The 27,124-nt window shown below is 32.4% G+C and overlaps 2 protein-coding genes across 2 annotated transcripts; one reads left to right on the forward strand and one right to left on the reverse strand.

The window, feature by feature from the left end:
• Positions 1 to 628: 628 nt before the first annotated feature.
• On the forward strand, positions 629 to 3,031 carry Syx16 (syntaxin 16). Its single transcript, XM_018449065.1, has 5 exons — positions 629 to 709; positions 787 to 999; positions 1,171 to 1,378; positions 2,135 to 2,391; positions 2,571 to 3,031. The coding sequence occupies exons 1-5, from the start codon at positions 629 to 631 to the stop codon at positions 2,778 to 2,780; spliced, it is 969 nt and encodes a 322-aa protein (XP_018304567.1). The 3' UTR covers positions 2,781 to 3,031.
• A 2,313-nt stretch (positions 3,032 to 5,344) lies between these two features.
• On the reverse strand, positions 5,345 to 24,693 carry LOC108723423 (oxidative stress-induced growth inhibitor 2). Its single transcript, XM_018449189.1, has 8 exons — positions 24,260 to 24,693; positions 19,043 to 19,371; positions 8,554 to 8,681; positions 7,612 to 8,066; positions 7,118 to 7,371; positions 6,787 to 7,043; positions 6,231 to 6,638; positions 5,345 to 6,084 (listed from the first exon to the last, which is right to left on the reverse strand). Exons 3-8 carry the CDS (start codon positions 8,612 to 8,614, stop codon positions 5,843 to 5,845), a joined length of 1,677 nt encoding a protein of 558 aa, XP_018304691.1. The 5' UTR covers positions 8,615 to 8,681; positions 19,043 to 19,371; positions 24,260 to 24,693; the 3' UTR covers positions 5,345 to 5,842.
• Between the last annotated feature and the right edge of the window lie 2,431 nt (positions 24,694 to 27,124).

Consider the following 27,124-nt stretch of genomic DNA (forward strand, 5'->3'; position numbering starts at 1 on the left):
AATATGAGCAAAATACAATTAAATAAGAAATAGTTTAAATAACACTCTCTCTCTCTCTCTCTCTCTCTCTCTCTCCAAACACCTATTTAAATTTAAAAAAGCAGATCCCTCTTTAGTTATTTTTTATTTTTTATTTATCAATATTATACAAAATTATAATCTGAAAATAGCGTAAATTAATTGTTAATTTCTAAAACTCAATGACAAAAATAATTTTGTAACTTTTGAATATCAATGTTATAAATACTGTGTGCCTTCCAACAAGCGACACAAATAACACGATGTGACACAATGGATCATTACATCCTTGTTGTTTGCCAATGTTAAACAAAGATGATATGATCACTGTGTCGCTTGTTGGAAGGCACACACTATAAGCTAGTAAAGATATATAAAGATATATAAAGATATATAAAGATATATAAAGATATATAAAGATATATAAAGATATTAAAGATATATAAAGATGATGAGAAAAGCAGCAAAGGCTGAACACTCCGTCTCCGAGCAGGCTTGGTGATCAGCTGTTTCAAGATGACAGCTGATCCGGTGCGCGGTGCGTAGTACAGCGCGATGGAATGATTACGAGATATATCGTGTAGTGATAAGGAAAGATAACAGCTCGAAAATGGCCACAAGAAACTTAACTGAGCCCTTCGTTTTGATGCGAAACAATGCTATGCAGAGTAGGCACATTTACGCTGAACAGGTGCGCGTACTTAACCTATTCCAATATGAAATTGCTTTTATCTTTATTCTTATAATACTCATAACGTGATTTTTCAGAATCTTACTGATATCGTGGCACTGGTGGAATCAGATTCCGGTGAATCCGACAATGTCGAACTAAAGGGTGTGGATAGTGATGCACCGCCCGCCTGGGCAGATGCCTTGGAAGAAACACAATATATCCTGAGCAGATTACGGGTGAAGATAGATAGTCTGGTTGAGCTGCACTCTAAACAGCTCACCAGGCCTACCCTGGACGATACGTCTCAGGTTCGCAAATTCTTCATGCTGCAATTCGGTTTCTTAAGCTATCAAGATTCAAATAAACTATTCTATCTTGTCCCCTTGTGCAAAAGAAGAATGCATTGGCTAAGTGAAATGTTTACAGTTCATAACAATTGTAATGCTAGAATTTAAAATATATTTTATGTTACTGTATAGGAGGAAAGACAAATGGAACAACTGACACGAGAGATAGGACGTGCATTCTCCAATGGTTATAGACAAGTACAAACAATTAAGTCAGCTGGCAGGCACGAAATCAAACCTGCAGAACGTCGGCTAGCTAACAGTGCGGTAATGGCACTTTCGACTGCCTTACAGGAGTTAGGTCTTCGATATAGAACTGCACAGAATCATTATCTGACACGTATGTTCTTCGTAATTTAATAAAAATAAACAATTTTTAATATCCAGAAGCTATGCATTTCGCGGGTTATCTTCGTGTCCAGATCCATTATTAAAAGTCAACGTTTCGTGAACATTGCAGTTCACTTCATCAAGGCGAAAAGCAGCCTGATACTAAGCTACTCCTCCGAAGGATTGCTTTTATATACTCTGGTTAGAGCTAGGAAGTATAGGAGGAGGAAAGAATCGGTCAATTTTCGGTGACCACTCTTCCATATTCTACCTTGGCTCTATCATTATCTCTGTTTAGATTATCGGGGTGTTCTTGCATCTCTATAACTTATCTATATTTTCTTGGAAAATATGATATAGTAATGGCTATTATAGTTATTTAATTAAACAATATTTGGTGTCCTATCTTAATGTTTTGCTCAGATAATGACTGTGATATTTTAATTTAACGTCACGTTGATATTCTTTTATCTAGATTGACCATTCTCCTGGTCTTTCAATGTGTACTTGTCCATGGGAGCAAAGTATTTTATATACTTCCGCAGAACTAAGTGAGGCCTTTGGTGTTTAGAGTTTTTTATGTTCGTGAGTAATGTTCATGAAACGTTGTTATTCTAATAATGGATTTGAGATTCATTGTTATTTCCGTAGATAATCTGCGAAATGCACAGCTGTACAGAAAATACCCGTAAAAGCCTCAAAAGCAACTGTTAATATTTTTAATAAACTGTAATATTATTTATGTACATCCGATAAATCTTTGCAGAGATGAAATCAAGAGAAGAAAGGAATAACCAGTTCTTCGCAGAAGATCAATCTCTTTTAAATAATATAGCAACCGATTCTTGGGTGACAGAACTGAACGAGGCAGCTGGTGATTATTGGCCAAAAAATGAACGAAGACAGGACTCGGTTTTACTGCAGTTGGAGGAGCCGGAAGATAGGATGAAATTAGCAATGGAAAGGGAGGAACAGATTGGAAGTATAGTTCAAAGCATAGCAGACTTAAAACATATTTTTAAGGTAAATTATATGTATATAAAAATTATTATATAAATACTCATGGTAATAATTACAAGTAAAACTCTTTGATTTAGTAAATTCAAATTTTTTTATATTTATTTTGATATTAGTGCATGATAATGTAACATGAGTAGCATGCTAAAGTCTTGAACAAAAATCTGGATTTTTGTTATGTACAGGATCTTGCAGTAATGGTACAGGATCAGGGTACTATTTTAGATCGAATCGATTACAACATAGAGCAAACGCAAGTACAAGTACAAGAGGGCTATAAACAATTGAAGAAAGCCGACTCGTATCAAAAGGCCAATAAAAAACTGTATTGTATCGTGATTCTCGCGGCTACTATTATATTACTTAGCTTCTTGTTCGTCATATTTAAGACATAAAATCAACTAAATTAGAATAAAATTAAAAGTGAAAATATACTTGTTGGTATTTATCGTGTTCCATAAAATGAAATGTCGTTATAGAACTGTACATAATGATGGAAAGAACTATTTTTTAAAATAGTCCGTGCAATTTTCTTCAAGTGTTATTGTTAGGAAAAAATAATTATATTCGTAAGATTATGACGAAATGTCTGTTCGGTCCATCTGTTCATGGATTATACACAATATGATAAAAATAATAACTATGAATGTGGGATTAATCTTTTTAATCAATGTTAATCTTGCGCTCTGTATAAATTAGTTTTAAAAATAATTCCTCACAATATCGTAATCCTCATAATATCTGCAATTTTAAATGGTCAATTCGCTGTATTTTAATTCTTATAATATACAATTAAGAGTGACCGCAAAAATAACAGATTTACGCGCGCGCGCGATAGAATAATTTATTTATATATATATGTTTCACATTTAACTGTATATTTTTTACAGCGATAAATTATGTTTTTTTATTTATGTTTAATATTGTAATGCGATAAAAATGAAAAAAAATGCAGTTTGACTTTTTATATCTGTATTATAAACTGTCCTGTACATCCAATTGTTAAATGATCATTCCATAATAAAACAATGACTGAAGTTAAGTCTTGTGAACTATACTTATTTTCTTGTGTATACATACACAGGATCTACATAAGATATTACAAATTGTTTTTTACAGAAAGCAAAAAAGATAACAATAAGATTCTGTCCTGGTACTTTAAAATTAAGCTTTTTGAAAGTTTTTTGTGACAAATGAAGTTGTTCGCTGCCATACTTTCGAGAAGAGGCAGGTGACGATTTCTTCTATTTTCGGTTTAAATAAAATCATAAATTTATAACTTTTTACATAAATCGGTTCTCATTCTGCATGTAAAAATACATATCTACCAAATATAATGTGCTCAAAATTTATTTATGTCTCTTAAGTCTCTTCTTCATTGCATCTTCTTGAACATTGCATTTCCTATCACAGATTGCGTATTAAGTATCTTGTATCCATACATATCCCTGTCATTATACCTAATATCAATATATCAACTTTCATATTAATAAAACTTCTAAAAACCATGTTACTATACTATAAACTATAAACGATACGTTTCAATGTTCGTTTTACCTCTTATATACGCTACAGTAACTCGCTTTACTGCTAATATCAAATTCGCAACATTATATTAAATACATTTTAGGCTTACTGTTACAGCACGTATTATAATATATAAGTTTACATACCGCACATTTAATATAACAAAAGAATATTTCTTGAATTTCATGATACGTTATCAAAGAGTAACATAAAAGTCTGTGTTTAAAATATAATAAAATTATGAAAAATACATTTCTCTTTTTTAAATTCAGTTTTAAATTGAATAAACTTAACTTAATTTTAACATGTAAATCTTAATTAATGTGTGATTGTATAGTATTAGATATCATAAATAAAATTATGTAAAATCTAAATAAAGTTTGTAAATTAAGTGTAAACAAAAGCTATTAAGTAATAAAAGAAGATGCAAAAAGTAAATTTTGTGGAAACATTTTGTACTAAAAAGGTAGTATTACATATATATAGATTATACTAATAACAGAGCGTTACTAGCCTATTTCACTAAAGTAATCACAGCTTATATAATAAGAGATGTAAAGGCATATTACACGGCGGATTAAAGATGTTACGTAAAACTTAAGATGTGATAATAGTCTACTGTGACTTACTGTGACATGTATTTTCATTTGCAAATTGTTAGAAAATAAAAATACGTAATGTAAAAATGCTTGTGCGTTTGGATAAGCACAATTGTCCGGCCATTCTAAGAAACTTGTAAATATTCTAACCTCTCATATATATATATATATATATGTAAAAATAAAAATTATTAAAAGCATTCCTATATATATATTTATAAATGTGCATAAAAAGCATTTAACTTAATCGTAAAAAGGCAAACACAGATTAATCCTAAGTACATACATAGTATCCGAATTTATATCAAGAGTTTCGTTGTAGTATTCGTTATTCTTTACGAAACTCGTTACAATACAGACTCCAACAGTTATATATAACTGTATATACACTTTATGAGATGTAGAATCTAATAAGGGTGTATTTGTGGAGAGATCTGTAATGTATAGTCATGAAAAATTTGTCAATAATATACTATTGCACCTAAGAACAAATTGTTAAAAGATGCAAATATTATTGATATATAATTTATCAAATGGAATGTTAACAAGCGCGAACAGATCTAAAATAGATCAAAAGTGGCATTTAAAAACTCATCTTTTTTCCGCACGTTGTAAGTCACTATTCGCTGAGTAAATGTTGTAACGATCCCTGGTGAAAGTTTCGCTGAAATTATTCCACGTTTTGGAACACTTTTCAATTTCAGCATTTCAAAAAAATTTCAGTTTAATTTCCAGCGATTTTTAGCTGAGAAATCATTTTCGACAAAATTTTCAGACAAATTTCAGCAAAAATTTCAGAAAAATTTCAAAAAATTTCAGAAAAATTTCGGTTGGATTTCAGTGATTTTTCAGTATGTTAGCTGAAAAATTTATTTTCAGCAAATTTTCAGCAACATTTTTCCACCAGGGATGTCATCGCCCTTTAACTTTCACTAGGAATGCGTTCCACCACTTAACTTTCGCAATGCTCGCGTGCATCATTTCATTCCAAATATTTGTTGATACGAATGAAATGAAGCTCGCAAGCATTGCGAGCATTAAGTAAAACGCACCCTAGAAAATATTTTGACGGAACAATTAAATAGTTATGTACATTTAAAAATCGGTCGTTTCCTCGCGAAGGATATAATATGGAAAGAATATAAAAATAATTTTAATAGTATATACAAACACATTTACCCAGCAATCTCTTGGTATAAATGTTAAGAATTAAGCGATAGTCACCCATACGAATTGAGCAGAAGTCACACGATGGCATTGTTAATGCGTCTATATATAAAATAATTTTGCTAAGATATACGATCGAGTTGCGCGAGTGGCTGTCAGATCTTTCAGGTATTTGTGGTGCATAGAATATGCGCCACAATTCCAACCGCACCGCCCAAAACGAAGCGAACAAAGTTGTTACCGACTAGAGGTCCTAATGCATAAAGTCCTTTTATCGGCGCGTTAATCACCTCGTATGTGAAATCATCGATTTCAATTGGATTCGATTTGCTATCGATCGGTTTATCTGCGAATTTACCCAATCCCATACCACCATCTTCTAAGTATGACAAGTCTGGTTTATATCCTGAAATAAATTATTGAATACAGTAACATCAACGAATTTACGAACTGAATTTATGAACTCAATACTAAAGCCAATATCTATTATCATATCCAATATATAAGTTTTACTAATTTGAGTTATTATCAAGAAGTACAGATGATGCTTACCGATAAGAATAGCTGCAATAGATATTTGAAACGTGTGCAGCTGACCGTTTGGAGCGGAAAGAGTAACTGTCCTTCTCGCGCTTATGTTTCCATTTTCGCGATTTTCGGAAAGACTGACGAGTGTATATCCTGGCAAGGACTTGTACGAAGGATAATTTGTACCTCCGTCAGCCATCATCTCGTACACCTTATGATACTCCGGATATATGGAATCCGGTAGCCATTGCAGTCGATCGTAACTGGTAGTTATTCTCTCGGCGGTCTGTTTACCCCACTCGTTCATCGAGTTGCGGAATGCGTGCAACACAGGTATGCCCCGAAAGCGTGCGGCCATAATCGCATCGGCTGCGCTCAGACCAGCTCCGATTACTAATACGGGTGGGATCTGTTCATCGGTCGAATCTTTGCCTACGGTTAACAATTTCTCAAATAAGAACAAATCAAGAAGGAATTACGTAATAAACAAACGAGTTGTATGAAAAAGAAGACAAGTTTTTCTAGACACTGCCAAATTAGGTGCAATCATCTCTCTTTATATAATTTTCCGTTTACGTACCGTACTCGCTAACCAAACATCCTAATCGAGTCTCGAGATCGTTAAGATCGTGTGTCACCCATTTGCGATTCGTGTTCTCCCCTGGGATGCCCAGATGATTGGATAAATCGGTCGCGCCGGTTGCAAGAACTGCTCTTTTACAACGATATCGAAATCGTTTTCCATTTTTATTCTCGTATCCGTCTACAATCCAATTGTATCCTCCTTTGCTTTCAGGCGGGTCCGAATTCGGTCTTATTGAAGTAACTGTGGTCCCACTGCAATAGATTATTTCGTGAAAGTCCGCGTTGATGTCAATAACGGTTTTGTGTCAAATATTTCAAATATATACCATCGGAAGTATTGTTTCAAGCCTTTCCTGCGAACATAGTCCTTGTAATACGCTGCCACGGTACCCATAGAAACTCGACTAGACGCCTTACAAACATTCAGTTTTTCTAGCCGCGCATACACGTCGCTATCTGCGGCTAAAACAGACTTTTGTAACTGTTCGACTTCGACGAGTTTCTCCCAATGCCTCAAATCCAAATCGGGAAGTGACATCCATCGGCTAAGGCTGATAGTCAGTACATTGGGGTCCATAGACTAGAGATAATCATATTAAAAAAGCATTAAACTAAGCAATACGAAAAGAGCTTTTCATAATGCATAAATATATTGCGTTAAGAATTAAGTAATACTTATAATTAGCCTTATCAATTTCCAACATAAAATTTTTAATTGTTTTCCTTTCATCATTTTTCACCTATCGTTTTGTACTTTATGGAAAAGAATCCATTATTTTCAGGATTACAAAGAAGTGAGGAAATATCGTTGGTCATGTACCTGCCAAGCACCGCCTGGTTGACCCTTGCCAAGGACAACGTGGTCCACGATCCTGTGCTCGGGATGTTCGTCAGCGGAAATCCAATCGAGCAGCGAGGCCACATCGAGCCCGGCGTCGACACACGGATGCTGCAGCTGATCCATAAGAAGAGCCAGTGGTCGAACGCCGCCTCTACCCTCGATGCCGGAGGACAGGCATTCGAGTTTGCAGCGTGTGCTGCACGCTAGCCCGCCTCCTTGCGTTCTGCTGACACCAGATTTGGAGCACTGACGACGATTGTTGGTGGTAACATCAGTGTTCGAATCGTCCGGCGTGTCACTGCACTCCTCGTTGCCAGTCGTGCAAAACCGCAGACGCGCTGTCAGCATATCATCGCTAGGATGAGGTTCGCCGGTATAATAAGGCCAGTTTCCGGCGAGCATATACGACAGACATATTCCGCTGGGCCCATTTCCTGAGGACCAGAAATTGTGTAGAATCTTTACATAATAATCTTTAATATTTTGGTAACGAGCTAAATTATGATTGCTGACTCAGAGACATTTTTATTAACCTTCTTACAAACTTTTTATTTAATATGCTCTTGCAATAAAAATTTTAGCTTCGTAGGAAATTAATACTAAAATTGCTGAACATGACGAGATAAAAAAAGTTCATTGATCTTTACGTAATAAGTGTTGAATAACCATACATATCCATATTTAAAAAATTTGATCAGATTATATACTGGAGAATTGAAAGTTCATTTTTTTTTTAAATAAAAGTAAAATTTTCTCATTTTTAATCCATAACAAATTGAGTTTAATATAAGATGCGTTATTATAGAAGAATATATTTCTTACTACCAAACGTGTTGCACAATTTTTGTAGATCTTTCAACTGAGTTATTAAATTTTTCCATGTTATTTATTAAATTTTCTCAAGACAACTTATATACTCACCTATGATGACAACATCTTTATAAATGACATCGTTATCGTCGACCTCAAATACGTTCTGCATTTTTTCTTTCTTTTTTTTTCGTATATCCGATATCTGCGTAAACGCAATTTTCCTGCCTGTTTGGTTACTGCAAAGAAAACGATTATTTTGTCGTAAAAATGTTATGTAATAACATTCTATGTGTACGTCAACATACATAAAATGACGAAAGAATAAAAATAGCCCATTTGTTATTGTCATTATTTTCCTGAAATAATCTTTAATTGCGGCGATCATTTTAGCATTAATAACCAATGAGATTATTACACAAGAACACTTATCATTACGCGATGACGACCAATTTTTCCCGACGAGTAGATAATCTCGTAGAATTTTTTATATTTCAAAACATTAAGGAACAAATCTACAAATTAATTTTTATATTTTTATATATTTATATTTTTATATTTTTAATATAATTAAATATACTAAATATTTATTACATATATATTGCATTCCACAATTATATGAGTATGAAAAAGATAAGCAAAGTACACACGCTATAAGTTTTCTACGTATTAGTTAATTACACGATATGTTAAAAGTCGATAAGATAAACGAAATGTACTCCTTTTTTATGACTTTGCAACTTATGAATGTAAAGTGTTACAAGTATTATCTCTTCTATAATCAATATGAATATTTTTACGACTGTTCATGAATTGTGAAAAATGTAAGGTAAATATAGTTGGTGGAAATGACCTAATTATTGAACAAAATAATAAAAATTTTTAATATTAAACTTTTTATGATTCTACATAAATTCGTTATGTATAAAAATTTAATAAGAACAAATTTATTTATTAAGTCATATACCTATATCATTAAAAGCTTAATATTTAAAATTTTTGTCATTTCGTGCAATAATTAAATAATATCTACTAACTGGTACGTTTACCTTCCGATCGCTTGCGTTTTTTGTCGTTAAAAAGTAAAAGTCATGACCTTCGTTCTAATTAGCGGTCTTCGCTGTCGTTTCCTAGTCTCTAACGTTTAACCGGTTCATCCGGTATAATTACCGTGACACGAATCAGCAAACCTTCCTGTTAATTGGCCGTTAAAAATGGCCTGGTTGCTCAAATGAGCCTAACGATATCTTAAAAAATAGCGATATATATAAAAAGACGTAAAAAATAGAGGAGAGTAAATGAAAAACTTAAACAGGAAATCGTAAAAATTCGCACAAAAATATTAGGTATTAGGACCCGCCTTGATCAAATATGACTCTGTTTGCTAGGAATAATATTGTAAATACAATATAATAATAACTGCAGAAATAATAATATAATAGAGATATATAGGAAATATGATAAAAATTAAATTATTATTTATGTTTAAGAATGAATAGACACATAGGAGTATAGAAAGCGCCGTTAAAAAGAGTCAATGGGATGTCTAGTTTATATGCACGATCGAGAGAGATTAATTCATGCATTTCCCTCATTATGTATCCGTCGTTTCTACTCGAGATCACCTGTTCCGCAAATAACCGGAGGGAACGTCTCGATAATTTGTAGCGCGCGCACTCATGGTCCATTTTCATTATAATACTTAACAGTTAAGAATAGCAACTCAATAGTTACTCGAGAACGAAGATTGACGATGGAGACAAGAATTGACAATGGTCCAACCATTAAAACAATTCTATTTCATTGCAAGATTAACAACAATAAAATAATTGCAAGATTAACAACAATAAAATAATTGGTATTTGTGATTATTATTACATAAAGTAAAATAATTATGGTTCGGAGCAAACTATATATATTTTTTTTTTATACAAAATTATATAGAATCATTATTACTAACATCATAGCAATAATGTAAGTGTAATGATTATAAAAACGGAGCTCTTAACTGTAACTATTTATCTATCTTGGTTATGCAATTATAATCATAAATACTAAATATTTTTTTCTTTCAGTGTATTGGTACTGTCGGACGTATTTATTTTTATGAGAATATAATTGGAAAATTTGTATTAAATTTAATTAAGAGACACGATAGTGTTTCGCATACATTTTACATGTTCCAAACGGTTCAAATTTTTGTTAATTTAACACAAGACAAATATGTTAGAAAATAACACAAATATTATGTAAAAAAATTAACTATACAAAATGTAACACTGATACAATTTGTAAGCAGTGATGTTTTTTCATTGAATTAACATTTATAATATCTAAAATTAATGTTTCAATAGATTTAGCATTTATAACATGTTAAATTAACACATTTTATTCATCTTAAAATTTATATTTTAAAAAACATTACTTTTATATTTAATTTATTACTCATAAATTGTGTTATTTTAACATTAAGAAATGTTAAATGTCAATTTAATACAAAATATTCAAATAACACAATTACACTATTAAATTAACACTCGGATATATTAAAAATTCAACACAAAATTTTAATAAGGACTTGAATAAACCTTTTCTAACTCAAATACAAAATATTTTTTATTGTGAAGAGATCTAAAATAAAAAATTGTCGAAATAAACATTTTCATAAAATGAGGTCTGTGGGGGTGCAGACGGAAGGGTAAAAACAGTCGCAGTTTTAAAGGCCAACGACAAAAAATTGTTATTTTTTTTTATTAAGCTTCATCGAAGAAAAAGCTACTGAATTGCCTGAATTGATATTCTATCGGCAATTTCTGGGGAAAACACAGAGGAATCTCATCACGAAATCTATCGAAGGTAAATGGCAACGATTATTGCACACGATTACATCGATATCGATCGACAGAGTTGACAGTGTCCCACTGATGCGCGGGATGGTTCTATAGTTGACAATGAGGCTTTATTCACGACGTGTACAAATATTCAAGCGATTGGCTTACATGCTCTTGCATGTCACTGGACGACAGCGGTTTTACTGTTCGCCGCGAGAAAGCTGAGATCGATGGAGAATAATGACAATATAATCTATTCCTGCGTGAAAATGGCAAGTCATATAGCAACATAGAGTACGTCAAATCGATGAATTATCCTCAAAGAAAATTATTGTTATCATTACGTATAATAAAGGTTATTCTGATGATCGAAGACCATTATCTCGCGGTATTACAATGTCACCTCCAGTGTTGTGTAAGATACTTCATTTTTAATACCTAAGTACAGATACAAGTACCCTAAAAAAAAATGTACCGAGGTACAGATACAGATAGTATAGAAAAACAAAATATCTAGGTACAGATATCTTAAATGTATTTAGATATAGATATTTTTATTCACTAAAACTTCAGAATAAATAGGCATTTATGATTTCATGTATCCACACATAATATTTACGTATTATACGTATTTTATACACATACGTACACTGAGAAAAAAATATCTTAATTTCAAAGAAATATCTCTTTGCTCGTATTCAAACAAATTATTACTTTGGATCAATGAAAATTTCTTTGAAATTAAAGTATGTTTTTTAAAGTAAAAAAATATCTTAATTTTAAAGAAATTTTCATTGATCCAAAGTAATAATTTGTTTGAATGAAGTGCACATAAATATTCTACGCAAGTAAGTTTAATATGTTGTTCATTAAAATGAAATAACACATATAAAGCTATTAAATTTATTCAAATAATTCATTTAACATTTATGCATTATGTTTCAAAAACATCAAACATTCAAAATTGTCATCGGACAAATTATTTCATCGCGGCGTTAATTTGTTACCCTGCACTAAGCTTAATAAAAGTGTATTATATTTGAAATACAATACACTTTTACCGAGCTCCGCGCCTGTTAAACGTGCATTTAGTACGGGAAAGTATCAACCATAAAGTAACTAAAATCTAAACATAGGTACCGGTACATAAGAGACCTGTTCTCTTTAGCTAAATTTCTTGCACGGAAAAGGAAGAAAGATGAACCATGTCAGAAGTTCAACTGAAAAGAACAGGCCTAGAAATTGTACCTAGATAGGTATTACACAACACTGGTCACCTCACATTTCAATCGGAATTTTATTTTTAGAATCGTTATATATATATTTTCCCTAAATACACCGGAATTCCAAAAAGATATGTAGCATACGCATCAGTTATTATCATCATTAGTTCTATCGTTGTGGAAAACGATATAAATATCGTTTTCTTTATCATTTAATTCTATGAATAAGCAATAAAATGATTTCAGCACGACGCAAAAGCAAGCAAAGTTCTTTCGAACGGATATGTCCTTTCCGGCATTTATCATTTTAATTTATTATCCGATAGACTAAGATACATGAAATAAAACATAGAATGGGAAAAAAATTCACTTCGCAGAGTCCATTAAGACCGCGAAAGATGTAAGGACGTTATGTATTAACGATCGTGAGTAAAATCGATAACCACCTGAATACCTCCTTTCACAAGATACGTATAAGTATAAAACGATGCTTGGTTGGGGTCAACTGGTCACGACTCGTTCAATATATATCCGGTTTACGGATATGACTATATATTTACGAAGGAATCTGCCCTATATGAAATGTCAACTAAAATTTTAATCACGTTCTACGTCCAATGTCATATCTGTATTAAACCTTTAATCGTGTATTCTACATCCTATAAGATGACGAGAACTGACATGAGCTATATATGTAAATGTCGGCGCGATTAATTACAACGCGTAATCTACGCGGGATGTTGAGGCTTCAATCGCGATTGAGTCCTGTACATTTCTTTGAAAAACTAGGAGCATCAAGTAATTAGCTATTTATATACAATTATAGATATATATAACATTATAAATACTTTCTAACGACGTATACCTTCTAAAGAATACGCAAAAATCATTTAATATTTAAGTCATGAAAATTATAATAAATTGGGACATGAATGACTCATCGCGTGAAGTAAAGAACCAGAAAAAAATTGTGTATACATTTAACTAAAAGTTAAATGTACTCGGTAGTTACAATTAACAGCATTTTATCTACATATTTCAAACTTTTCAACGTATATATGTTCTGTCTCTATAAAAGGAACAGAAGTTGTACAAACATCGGTCATCAAAGAAGAGTGATTATCTCAAAAAGGTAACACGCGACTTTAAACACGCAACATTATATTTGCGCGATTGAAGTGTAAGATGGTTGTTGATTTTTTTATGTTTGATATAATCGCGACGCAACGGGCGCGTTGTTGTTGTATCTTTACGACATCGTAACAGGTGCATTTGTTATAGGCACATTTAAATATCTCCTACAATTCTAACAACGCGGGTGCTTCGCGCGTCTTCTATTCTTAATCGACGATTATTTATGGCGAGAAGCGAATCGAGGCGCCTGAACGGAATTTGGTTAGACGAAGATAATCAATTCCAGAGCAAGACGACCGCAAGATTCCTCTTATAACACACGAAGCATCTTCATCGATCGATGCCCTTCGTGATATTCGTTTCAAAAATTCATTATTAAACAAAGGGCACGTATTACGGAATTGTTCGGAATGGATTCCGACCGGAATTATTCCATTTTTCCTAGAAGACATAATAGAAAAAATAATTGAATAATTCCGATCGGAATCCATTCCGAATAATTCCATAATATATATCCATAATATATATCCTAATCTGATCTCATTTTGCATGAATTCACCGTAAAATAAAGTTCACAAGTTTTACGCCTCAATTTGGTGAAAAGTAAGAAAAATTAGACTGCGTAGATTACGGGAACTTTGTGATAAATTTTCGGAATTAAATTTGCCTTCATTCACACATATAAGATCAAACTACAAATACATGTTTCTTCGTGCAAGTACATAGCGACTTTTTGGTCGCCTTTTTTCTTGTCTCTACCGGATTCCTTCCCTCTCTTCCTCCCATGAATGCCAAAGAAACGAAACAGAGGAATGTATGCGGTCCAGCAATCTAATCTCGGAATGAGTCAGTCACAAAATTATTTTACCAGCTAATTTTTTATTACCATTTTCTTAAGTAATTTTAAAATTATCGTCAATTAAAATAAACTTCACAATTTACAGAACTTTTTTTTATCTAAAATGTTTTCAAATAAGTTATTTAGCAGAAATGTAAAAATTATACATCATTATCTTAGTCTTTCAGTTCTGACTGTCATAAAGCCAATATCTTAAAAATAATTCTGTCCTCTTACGAGAGACTGCATCTCAATTGCATGATTTATTAATGATATTAATTATACGTGAAAGTGCAAAGTACAAAATAAGATTTTACTACATCTAAGATATGATAATTTCAGAGATACGACTAATATTTTTAGTGAGATCTTTTCTGTGAAGTGCAACGCAAAGTTTTCGTTTTACATGAAATTGATCATAGTTTTAATTTCTCTTTGGCTCAGAGAAGCGATGATAATACATGTTGAAAGATGCTGATCTACATCGTAAATCTCTGTTAGAAGGAGTTACCAGACTCAACCAGGAATACCTGCCATGCAAATTTCGAATCGTTTTTCGACGTCAGAAACGACCTTAACGAAAGATGATGCGTAATTTGAGCGTAGCTTTCCTACAGTTATAAACAAAACTCATAACACAGAAGAAAAATGATAGGCAAGATTTATGATGTGTCACAGGGTGTACGAGATCATCTTGGAATATAATACTTTAATTTATTATCGCAGCTATCCCTTAAATAATTCAAGTGTCAAAGTACAAACGAGATAAAAGGAACTATTTTAAACGTTTTCACGAAATTTTCTTATTCTTAATAAACAAGCTTTTATCTAGTCTTTTTGTAATTCAAGTACGAGACAGAAATTATGTATAAGCTGACAAAAAGTTTGCAATCGCTTACACGTATTTCGTCTTGTAAGCAATAAGGACGAATTAGTCATCAAATTCCAGCTTTTCGCATTAATTTCATTAATAATTGTCATTTTTCCCAGAACGCGAAATAGTAAAATGTAAATGCACTTAAAATATACAGTTATTTGTTATGTATATTGCAACAAATGCAAAGTAAGGCTACTGATTCTTGTCGAGTGTCGCAAAAAATAAAGAAAGCTCAGGAAAATGCATTGTCGGTGTGAATGCAAATCTGTTAGAAGATAAATATGTATTTTTAGAAAAACGTGATCGATATCGTAATACGTTTTGCAAAACCGGATTATATACAGTGTCACATCGTCCGTGAAATACATGCTGCAGATGTTAATCAATTTCACCGGACGATTCAGTAATACGAACCGTGGGGACTGCCGGCTCTTATTCGGTGCATCAATTATCTCGGCATTTAACCTGCATTGTTACGGGTTAACTTATACAACAAACTCGCCCGCGGCGTATTAATCGCGTATAAACTGTGTTTATAGCCGTTACGTTCATTAGCCGACTGAATGGAATATGACATTTAGAATTTAGATACGCAATATGCAATAGTAACAGTATTTCTTTAATAGCGGGCTTGATCCTCAAAAACCTGCATATTCCACGATATTGTAGATTAATTTTAATCTTGGTTTAATTTATTCTTCATCTTTTCCTAATTTTTAGAACTGGGGAAAAGATAAAAAATTAATCTATAACATTCATAAAAATGTATAAAAAAAAACAAACTATTTTAGCTAGTAAATCAAACATTCAAATATGTTTTAACTAATAATTTACAAAACAAATATGTATTTGCATTATACTGACAATACGAATCCCATGATTTATTTGACATTATCTTTGCGATATTGTGATTTTTTTACTCCGGATATCATAATGCGATTCATGAATTTTTTTCTTTATGGAAGAAAAACGAATTCGAATGTTCTTTTGCGCATTGCAGACGCCACGAGGATGACCATCGTCTCGAATTTTGATGACTAGAAAAAATAAAACTTTGCAGAATTTCGCTTTTGCTAACAAGAAAAATCCGATTTATAATCACCGATTTTTTTTGTGAGATCAATAGTTATGTAAAGCATACGTAAGCTACAATCGTTTTTGAGATTACCATACAAAAAAAAAAGAATATTGTTTCCGCCGTAATTTCGTAGCATGATGCAGCGTGATTCATAATTGCGCTAATCACATTGCGAATACATTCAGATACTATAATCGGAAACAAGCTAATAAAGTTATCAAACAAACAGATTGATAACTTTATTGCCTTCTATATATATATAGTATCTATTTATCGTGACTTCTTATCTGCCAATTAAAAAATATTTGAGTTACTTAATATTATCATAAATGAATGATAAAATAATTATTACTCAGAGCTACATTTTTGCGTTACTTTAACTTAGTAAATGCTAAGTCATTATTTGGAAATTTATTCCTAAAGCTCCTTATATCTAGATCTAGAATAATGTTTCGCTTTTTAATTTATCTGTCATATGTGATTATTTCTATCGACACTAAAATTATTAAAATTGCGCATGTTTATCAGAAACATAAATAAAGATTGTAGCTGGAGACCTGATAATTTAATAAATTGTTATATTTCATGATGCAAAAAAGTACGATAATAAATCGGCGTGCTTTAGGATTGGTTTTTTCTTGCAAGTCATCATTTGTTCCCACCTGGGATGGCGTAACATGTTTACGATAACTTTGAAAAGCTGATAATTAAAGCAATGCATAAATTAAAATCTTGACGTAAAAGAGGATTGTATTGAGAATATTCAAATCATACTGAATTTTCAACGAGAATATTTTCAGGATGAAGATTACGAAGCGCACCCTGAATATCCGCCAAATTTCGGCGAGCTGAAATACGCGCGCAATTAAATTGCGCCGTCCAGGTGATAAATTTGTACCATCGGTCATTGACTTTTGTAATACTTTATGTAACGAAAATAAAATTACGATGTTGTAATTAGACACAATTGTGGTTTTTTAAATTTTTAAATATAATAGATACGCGAAATATACGCTCCTTTGTTTATCCACAATATATTCCGCTTCTATCGATATCACGTTGTAGGATAAAATATTAATTTGAAATATAATATAAACTAATTAATCAATATCAATTTTGCTGATGTTATTGATAATTACAAAATTTAAATTTCCAATTTTACATTTCATGTTAATATTAATGTTCCTACTCTAGGATACGTCTACAAATTTAATTTTGATATTGATTACATTCGGTTTCCCACTTTTTTATTATTATTATTATTATTAGATTAAGCTTCCTGTTACGAAATGCGGAGCTTTCGCGGAAGTTCTCAGGTAGATAATTGACGGATTAAGCGCCGTCGCGTGCTTTATTCACCGACAATTATGTCACTTAGCTTAAGAGCGCATTTGAACAGAATTATATCAAAATTAATACATGAGCAAATGTCAAGCGAGTTCGTCAAAACAAAATTTGATAAAGACGATACGATTCATTCAATGTCTTAATCGTGATTATAATTACAGTGATGTTTGCGCAAAATGTCGTATACAAATTGGATTACTGCTTTTATGAAACAGCAATTTCTGCCACTACGATATCGTCTTTAAAGGGCAAAAGTGTAGGTACGCAATCCATTTCCACATAATAATGCTCATGAATTAATAAAGACTATACGATTCATCCAATGTCTTAATCGTGATTATAATTACAGTGATGTTTGCGCAAAATGTCGTATACAAATTGGATTACTGCTTTTATGAAACAGCAATTTCTGCCACTACGATATCGTCTTTAAAGGGCAAAAGTGTAGGTACGCAATCCATTTCCACATAATAATGCTCATGAATTAATAATATCCATGTATTTTTAAATTGAAAATAAATTACCTTCCCGTTCAGAATATCCGATTAAAAATTCATTTTTTTATCTTATTACTTTTTACAATATTATACATAAAATTCCATTTTAATATATCTGTAAGTTTGAGGCACTCCCTTTGTTTGCCTTTAACGGACAAACTAAAAAATCTTTAGGATATTTGCGCTATTTGCGGTATATATTATGTGTGTATGTGTGTGTGTGAGTGTTATGTGTGTATGCTCTCTAAAACTTTTAGAATGAAATCAAACTCTTAAGAATTTGAAATCACACTCTTAAAGATTGAAAATTGATCTCTTTTTCAAAACTGGCTCAATTTTTACTCTTTACAGTGAGATTTCACTCCAAAGAGTTTAGAGAGAGTGTACATATTACAATATCCTGAAGGTTTTGAGTTTATATATTCACACATAACAAAGGAAGTGCTTCGACTTAGAGATATATTAAAGTCAAATTTTATTTACAAGATTTGTATACAATCCGCTTCATGTGAAACGTAGCAAGGATCTTAGAAAGTATCCACGCAATATATCCACACAACACGTTCTTATCCTAACACGTTCTTTCCCTACCCAACTATCAATCACGCTGTCATTTTATACCTCTTTCGTTATTTAGATAGATATAATTGCGGATCGATAGACCGAATAGATTGCTATCCACCACGCGTAGTATATCATGAATCATGCATAAGCAGGGAGGAAAAAAAAGGGACGAGAGAGATGTATATGTCTCGTATATATATCGTATACGCACCTGTTTCCTCCAGAAGAAGGACGTCGATCTTTTCTGTCCTCTGATTTTCCCGTCGTACGTCGGGGCCGATTATCGAAGAACGTGAACTTCGTTAGTCGACCGATTACGTCGGAGCACGACTAATGACAACGGTTGTTCCTCACCCGGCGACGGTCAACGTCGTACTGAAACGTGCACGCCACGCACGATCGTTTTTCCCGCGGAAGCTTCGTATATCCGAAGGCCGAGCGATGAATGGCAATTTCACAAGGCAATTTCAGCCGTGAGATATCAGTCCCTTCGGTGCAACCGTCATGGTGCAATGAGATTGCGTTTGCGATACGACTTTCCTGCAATTACAAATGTCCTGCAGTTTGACAGATGTTAAATATCGCCTAGACTTGTAAAGATAAAAACGTATAGATGAAAAGACGATCGCTACGACGATTTTTATAAGAATTAAGTATGTATGCTCACTGATATGTATTGTATGGATTTAATCATGGATTTAATACATTTATCCGTGAACATACACTGTATATCAAAGAAGCAGTGGCAATCTAATCTCTCTTGAGTTAAATAACATTTGACTATTTTTAACTTTCATGTGTGTCAAAATGTAAATTAATTCATTTCTGTCATATTGTGGTACTTTCAAAGCAAACAACGTTCATATCAATGTGTGTAACTTGGTATATAATAAACTAAATTTAAGTTAAAAATACATTTGCTTGAGTTAAATCGTTCAACTCCATTATTTTAATTAAATTGACGACGTATTGAGTAGGAACAGTGGCGACCTTAGAAATAATTAAAAGTAACTCAAATTGGATATAATTAGGATTGCGAACTATGAATAATGAACTCAGTAAATTAAACTAACAGCGTATGTAGGAAAATGAACGATTATATAAGCATCGATGACTTATAACAAATTGACTTCCGCCTGACAGTCATTAATGACAGGATAAGATTTCAAAATGATGTCTATTGATGAAATGACTAATTAGCTGGACGGTAAAAAATGATGTTTTGCGATTAAAATATGGTTTTACGCTGTTCAAAGAGTTAATATATGTTATTATCTAGATTCGATGCCGAGATTTTAAGATGATTAATACAACAAAAGAAAGAACAAGAATTATGACGCTTTCTGCTAACAATAAGTCTGCGAGTCACGTTTCTGCTAAATTATGTGACGTCACATAATAGTGAATATCTTTCATAGATTGCATTTCATAGATTACAAGTATGGGTCGTTCTTATCGATCCACGTTATTTGTACGACATCAATCAATAAAAAAGATAGCTAAGGCATGGTGTAAAGTTAAATCGCATTACCCTTAATACACCCTACTTTTTTTCTTGTAACTGCACGGAAAAAACTCATCGCTTGCGTTACAGCTTTTCGATTTTCGATATCGAACATCCTGGTAATCAGGAAACCCGAAATTGATATCCTCTTAAAGTGAAATTGATATTTTTGTTGATTTTCGAGAATATCCTGCAGATATTCGCCGAAACTGATATCCTTTTCGAGAATTCTAATCGCAAATAATTCAAAAGCAATCTCGCGAATTACGCATCAGAGAAGTATTCGAGATTACTTTCTTTGAGCATACGATAAAAAAAGGCGAATATCTTTGATAATAATGTCATAACATTAGGCAATAAAATGATATTTTGCGCAAGATAAGGGCTCGCGATTGTTTTTATCAAACAATTAAAAATGTCCATGTGAAGAGATACAGAGCATGAATAAAACTAGTTTTTTTTTTACAATCAATTTAAAGAGAACTGAAAAACTTTATTCTATACGTTTGTTCGCATCGCAAGCTCCAACATGCTCCAACATGTTCCTACACCCAGAGAAAGGTTTCTTTCATTCAAAGAAACCTTTCTCTGGGGGGGGGTGTACCATATCTCATTCTATCAAGCGCGTTGGAGTGAGTAAGAACTATGGTAGAAGCATATTGGAACATGCGACAAAAAAAATGCAACAAAACAAAATAGCATAAAATATGAAATATACACGCGTGTGTATATATACGTATATAAATTTAAAAAAAGGTTAATTAATTTGCTAAAGAGATAAGAAGTTTTCATGTAACAGTTATATGATAACATATAATCTACGTAACACCACAAGATAAACTACGCTAATGAATTATTCAGATGGAAAAATGACGTTTTATGATATCGATTTCAAAGAGATTATTTAATAAAATTGCTCCGTTTGTGTAAACCGGACGAGTGACGGAATATCGTCATCGTATTTCCAAACAAACATATTCGACCGCAAGATCAAGTACCTAAGATAGTTAAGTACTAGAACTGATAACGGGATTAATATTATGAAATGGAGGAAGACGTAGAAAGAAAGTACACGATTATCACTGCGATTAAATGAATATTTCTGCATGACGTAATGCGAATGGAAATGTACTTTAAAGTGGTAATAAATAATGTCTGTTTAATGCGGAACAAGGTTGCGATATAACATTATTTAATTATTGCCATCGATAGCTAGCATTTGAACCGCAATGTTACAACGCCATATTTCTCGTGTCACAAAATAAACATAATGTCTATACCATTAATATCGCCTATTAATCATTAAACAACGCCGGCCGGCAGACTTGAACTATTTGGGTACTACATCTTCCTAAATTAATTGAAATAATTTGCGACATACAGCGAATGTTGCAAATAAGTGGTTTCTGTTTATGAAAGATTAGAAGGACAGATATTTCCTATACACGATACTCTAAATGGAAATGAATGAATAATTCAATGTTTTTCTTATGCATAATTTCCGATACATTAAATACTAAATTTAATCGTCGATTTATCAGCTCAAACAAGCTTCCTTTTCTAAGCTATTTATGGTATTTTATTCCACGGATAACTACGCGATAAATACGCGTGAGATATAATTTATTTTTACATGTAACATATAAATAACGCTTGTGTGAATACAAAGCTGCTCGTATGTCGTAACGAATGAATTATTTCCAGACGTTACGAAAAATGACGTAACATTGAGAACTTCCATGGAAGAAGCATCTGTGCTCCGAAATTAGAATCGTGTGCGTATGCGCGTGCGTTATATTCAAACATGCAGTAAAATATATATACGTACGTATGTATGTATAAAATATACATAACATAATATTAAAATATATGATATATTAATTATACATATATATATAACTGGAAAGATGTATTAAATTTTAATAAATATTTGAATAGTACTAATTAAACATTTACTAAAAAAAAAAAATAGTTAACTAAAAAATTAATAGCTTCTGTACCAAATAAATATATGTGTACATTTAGTAAATATCCAGCTAATATTATTCAAACAAATATTTATTAAAATTTAGTACACTTTTGTATATATATGTGTATATAAAATGTATTATAAATATATAATATATAAAAGTATATACAATATATATATAAATCATATATATTTTTTATATACATACATACAGGGTGTCTCTTAAGTAAGATCCGGGCCGCATTGGGGGCGTAGAAGGGGTCAAAAGGAACAAAAAAGTCTTATACCATTTTGAGATATTTTAGAATTACTATTTAATAAAAATATCTATTTATTATCGCATTTACGACACTCTCTGAATTTCTCCTAACAACAGATACATATTTTTCATAGAAATTATAATGAATCAACGAATATAAATCAATATTTTTAAATACATTTGAAAAATATAATATATAATTAATAAAATATAGTATATAATTACATTTTTATATGATACAGAAATATAATTAAAAATGTATAATAAAATTAAATAAATATCCATTGCTCAAGCAGATATAAGTGGATGCAACTGTAATTTTTTTTCTATAGCTAAGAACGTCGACAATTTTACGATACTGCTTGTAAAAATGCATATGCGACGCTTACTAATTAGTATAATCACGAACGTATTGACGTGTACAAAAATCGTATGAAAGATTGATGCACCGCAAGCAATGAGAAGCAAACAAAAAATTTGAGATATATGAAAGATTGATGATGCATCGTGTGTAAAGAAATATTTTTTACATTTAATTGGGTTCTTGACTGTGATTATGATTTTCCACGAGCGTATTCGAAATCAAGTTTTATCTGCACGGTAGATTGATAAAAAATAAAATTATAAATTATACAACACATAATTAGGTTTAATTAACTGCGAAGACGAATGATATTAAGTGGATTAAATTACGCAAGAAATTTACGTAAAAAAAGAAGTGTGATATTTTCAGATTTACTTTAAATTCATTCACTTCATATATATTGATCTATTTTATGCTAATCAAAATAATCTCCAGAGGAAATGGAGGAACGTGAAAATTATTATTATGACTTTACGATTTCCACCTCAAATCTCAAAATAGACTCGCTTAGCATGAAATGCTTCACCTAGCATGAAATATTCATCTAATATTTTTGAAAGAAAATATAAAAACGAAATATATATTTAAAAAAAATATAAACGAGATCTCCGATGTCTAAAATTTTCATAGTTTATTCAACAGAGAGCAACGCTTCAATTCCAAGGCTGTAATATTTATGTCACACATCTATGTTTCTATTATTAATTTATGTATCTGAATATACTCAATTTTGCCTATTTCCTGCTCGTTTTCATACGCTCGCATTTGAATTAAAGATGCAAACTACGATAAAAGCTTCTTTATTACCCATGCAGACAATTTACGTTCAAAAAACATTTACAATTGGCCGAAACATTTTTTATAGTACATAAAAATATTAGATAGACATTATTAACGTTAAATATATGTTGAAATATCTCGTATAAAAACGATATTTTCAATTAGTAAATTAAAAAATTAGTAAAAAATTAATTAAAAAACCGTTTAATATAAACGTTATGAATCAATTAAAAGAAATAATCTGATTTTCAGTCAAAGTGGATCTTGCTTAATTGGAGACGTTATAGACATTTTTTTGTGAACGTCTTTTTATAACATTTATTAAATAGTTTAACAAACGCATCAATTTTATTATATTTTTAATTTATACGTTTATTACACGATTTCTGACGTTCATTAAATGTTTATTACACAACTTCTATCGTACCTATTATATCTTTGAACGTGTGTTGCTTGGGTATTTAAACAATTTCCATTGTAATTGCACCAATCACCCCGAGACCGATGCCGCTAATTGCATAAAAAATCAAAAGGCATATTAAAGGTCTTCACCTGGTTCGTCCAGCACGGGCAGCACGTCGTCATCGTCGCCCGTTTTAGTCCGGATTGCAGACTCTGATCCGATACATCGCGCGGAGATTCCTTTGGACATTCGTGCCGCGGACGTTGCGATTGCCAGTGGATGCACGCCGATGCACGTTGACGTTCTCAGGTACCATGGTGAGAGGACGGTCAAGCGCGCGAGGCGAGGATGGCGAGGATGCAACGCAACGCCGCCCGGGTGCAGGGCGCGCTCCGCGCTACAATCGCGAGATCGAAATTCCTCTCGATCTTCTCGCGGTCGTCGCGCCGAGAATACGTTCCCGTCTTACTCGCATGCGTCCCGACTCGCCCGTGAAAATTCACCGTCGTTGTCGACACACCTCGTCCCAGCCATCGATTTTCCCTTTAGAGCTCGCCGCAGATCCAGAAACTCTAGCCCCCAGGTGATGCATGCGCTGATGGACAACCTGAACGTAGCCGCGAATATCGCCTGCGCGCGTCGCGCTTCGATTTTCAATACACCTAGCGACATCCGTCGGCGAGATTTGGTATCTTCTAGCTTCCGCTTTATTCAGGCAGATTCCGATTGATGATAAATTAGATTTTTCAAATATTTATCGACTCTCACGGAAAGTCTTCTACTGTTTGATGAAAAGTGGTCGAGATGGCGTTGCTTGGAAATTAATTTATAATAAAAGGAAAAGATATAAATTTACATTAATTTATTGTTATATAGATAAGACTTTAGCTGAATATCTTTCATTTTATTTACTTAAATTCAGTATGTTCTATTATACTTTTTTAATTTTAACAACATTTATTATTGTAAACCTATCCTATATCTTCAAGTAGCAATTGTAACGTCTTTTTTAAACTGAGAAAAAAAGTCGAAATGTTTGCAAACAAATGTTACACGTGATGTTTTTTTCGATATTTATTGATTATTAAAAAAATTTGACTGTATAATGACAAAATATACATTTTTGTAAAATTTATCTCATTTATAGGTAAATAAGATAGATGGTTTATCCGCTAAGAATAAAATTTTATTTTGTCATATTTAAATAAGGATTTATTTCAGTAGTGAAATAAAAGTCATATTTTTTAAACAAAGTTTAATTATCTTTCCCTTAACTTACCAATTGTAAGTTTAGTTTCAGTGCAAATCCAAATAACGACATGTATTTATATAGATAATAGACTGTCAGAATATATATAGACTTAGCTTGATTACAAAGTTTTCTCTCTCATCTTTTTCTAATAAAAAGAAGATACGTCTTTAAATTACAAATTAACATTTAAAATTGTAATTCGCGATTGCACAAAACGCATTTCAATAAAGTTAATGATTAATTAATATTTAATGATAAAAATCAATACGTCAATAAAAACGAAGAATAAAAAATTTACGTCGGTTTTGGTTGCGTAAGTTTTAATAAAATCTTAACTGTGTTGTGTGTGTTAAGAATCAGGCGGCAGCTTCGCGCTAATTAATGACGTATTATTAACGATAGTCGTTATCGTTACAAAAGTTAATTATTCTGGCCAATTTTGATTTCTCTCAATCACAACGTTGAAACCTGATGCGATATATCCCTTGTCGCATTTGCATACGTTATATTTACACGGACGGGAGCTTTTCTATGATGGTACAATAGACGTCGCGTCAGCCGGACTTCTCTAGACTCGTTTTTTCCGGCATTCCATCGCATTGACGAGACCAGATTTAAAGGGCCGCTTTTGAAATTTTATCTAGTCCCTCTTCTTCGCCAGACGCCCGGCGCGAAACACGAACGACGCTGGAATGCAGGTGCACATATTCCAATGTGTATCTGTATACATGTACGTATATATCGGAGAGCAGGTAGAATATTTTCGAAGATTACCTCTCCGCCGAGGAACGAGCGTGAAGAAGTAACACCTGCCGTGCGGTACAGTCTGTGAGATCGACGGACGTCGATGATTTATAAGATAAAGCTGGTAAAGGAAGAAGAATAAAAAAAAGAAGAAAGAAAGAGAGAGAAAGAGAGAGTTTAGCTTGGACGTGAATAACGAAAAAAGGATTTTTAGAAATTTGACTCCTGAATCGATTTTCGTCTCGAGATGTAATTGAGAGAATACGTCCCCAATCTTGCACCCGTCGCATTGCCAACAATATCCCAGTCACACAAACTAAAAGTAACATAACATCAATGTTACAATTTCGTACTCAACAATATAAATGTAATATGACACATGGTGTTACATAACAATTTGATTTTTTGTTGACTTGAGTTTTTTGGGCATCATGAAAAGGTCTTCTAAACAATGCGTGTTGTCTGGGAAGCTATCTATTTTTGCCTATGCAGAATTACTGCGGGTAACTGACAAGGGAAGCGCGTGTTTCGCCGTCGACACGCGTAGATGCGTCGATGGGAATTATGCAGAAATTATGCCGTTGTTTTCCACTTGATGCTCGTAAAGATACCAACGCTTCCTTGGGTTACAGCATTTAGTTAACGCTACATGTTGGGCGTTTTCCGCTGAAAAGTCAAGCGGCCGGGAAGTCTCACGGGAAACTCCACAAAGGATCAGGAATTTCTCTGTGAATGTACGATAAAGATATCAGAAAAAGATCCAGATTTGTATCCGTTGAAAACTAACATAAATAACTTATAGACTGAAAGAATCCTCCTTTAAGTTATTCTTTTGGAATTTCATTTTGTTTAAAAACTTTGCTTAAAGACTAGGATGTATAGTTCTCTTGAAAGTTTTTTTCTTAGAAATAGAAAAAGACTTTGAACAAACTTACCCAGATCGCACACAATATTTACAAAATATTTACAAAATATTTATAAATATTTATAAGATTTATTTTAAATATTTTGTAAATAT

This window comes from Mycetomoellerius zeteki, unplaced genomic scaffold (genome assembly GCF_001594055.1).
Source record: "Mycetomoellerius zeteki isolate Tzet28-1 unplaced genomic scaffold, Tzet1.0 scaffold232, whole genome shotgun sequence".
Taxonomy (NCBI): domain Eukaryota; kingdom Metazoa; phylum Arthropoda; class Insecta; order Hymenoptera; family Formicidae; genus Mycetomoellerius; species Mycetomoellerius zeteki.

What these genes read in the sequence shown, in the direction of transcription:
- LOC108723423 (XM_018449189.1), bottom strand. Translation starts at nt 8,614, where the DNA reads ATGCAGAACGTATTTGAGGTCGACGATAACGATGTCATTTATAAAGAT. An exon ending in TAAAGATGTTGTCATCATAG is followed by an intron (nt 8,067 to 8,553) that starts GTGAGTATATAA and finishes TCTGGTCCTCAG; the next exon opens with GAAATGGGCCCAGCGGAATA. An exon ending in TATTGCAGCTATTCTTATCG is followed by an intron (nt 6,085 to 6,230) that starts GTAAGCATCATC and finishes AATTTATTTCAG; the next exon opens with GATATAAACCAGACTTGTCA.
- Syx16 (XM_018449065.1), top strand. Translation starts at nt 629, where the DNA reads ATGGCCACAAGAAACTTAACTGAGCCCTTCGTTTTGATGCGAAACAAT. An exon ending in CCCTGGACGATACGTCTCAG is followed by an intron (nt 1,000 to 1,170) that starts GTTCGCAAATTC and finishes GTTACTGTATAG; the next exon opens with GAGGAAAGACAAATGGAACA. An exon ending in ACTTAAAACATATTTTTAAG is followed by an intron (nt 2,392 to 2,570) that starts GTAAATTATATG and finishes TGTTATGTACAG; the next exon opens with GATCTTGCAGTAATGGTACA.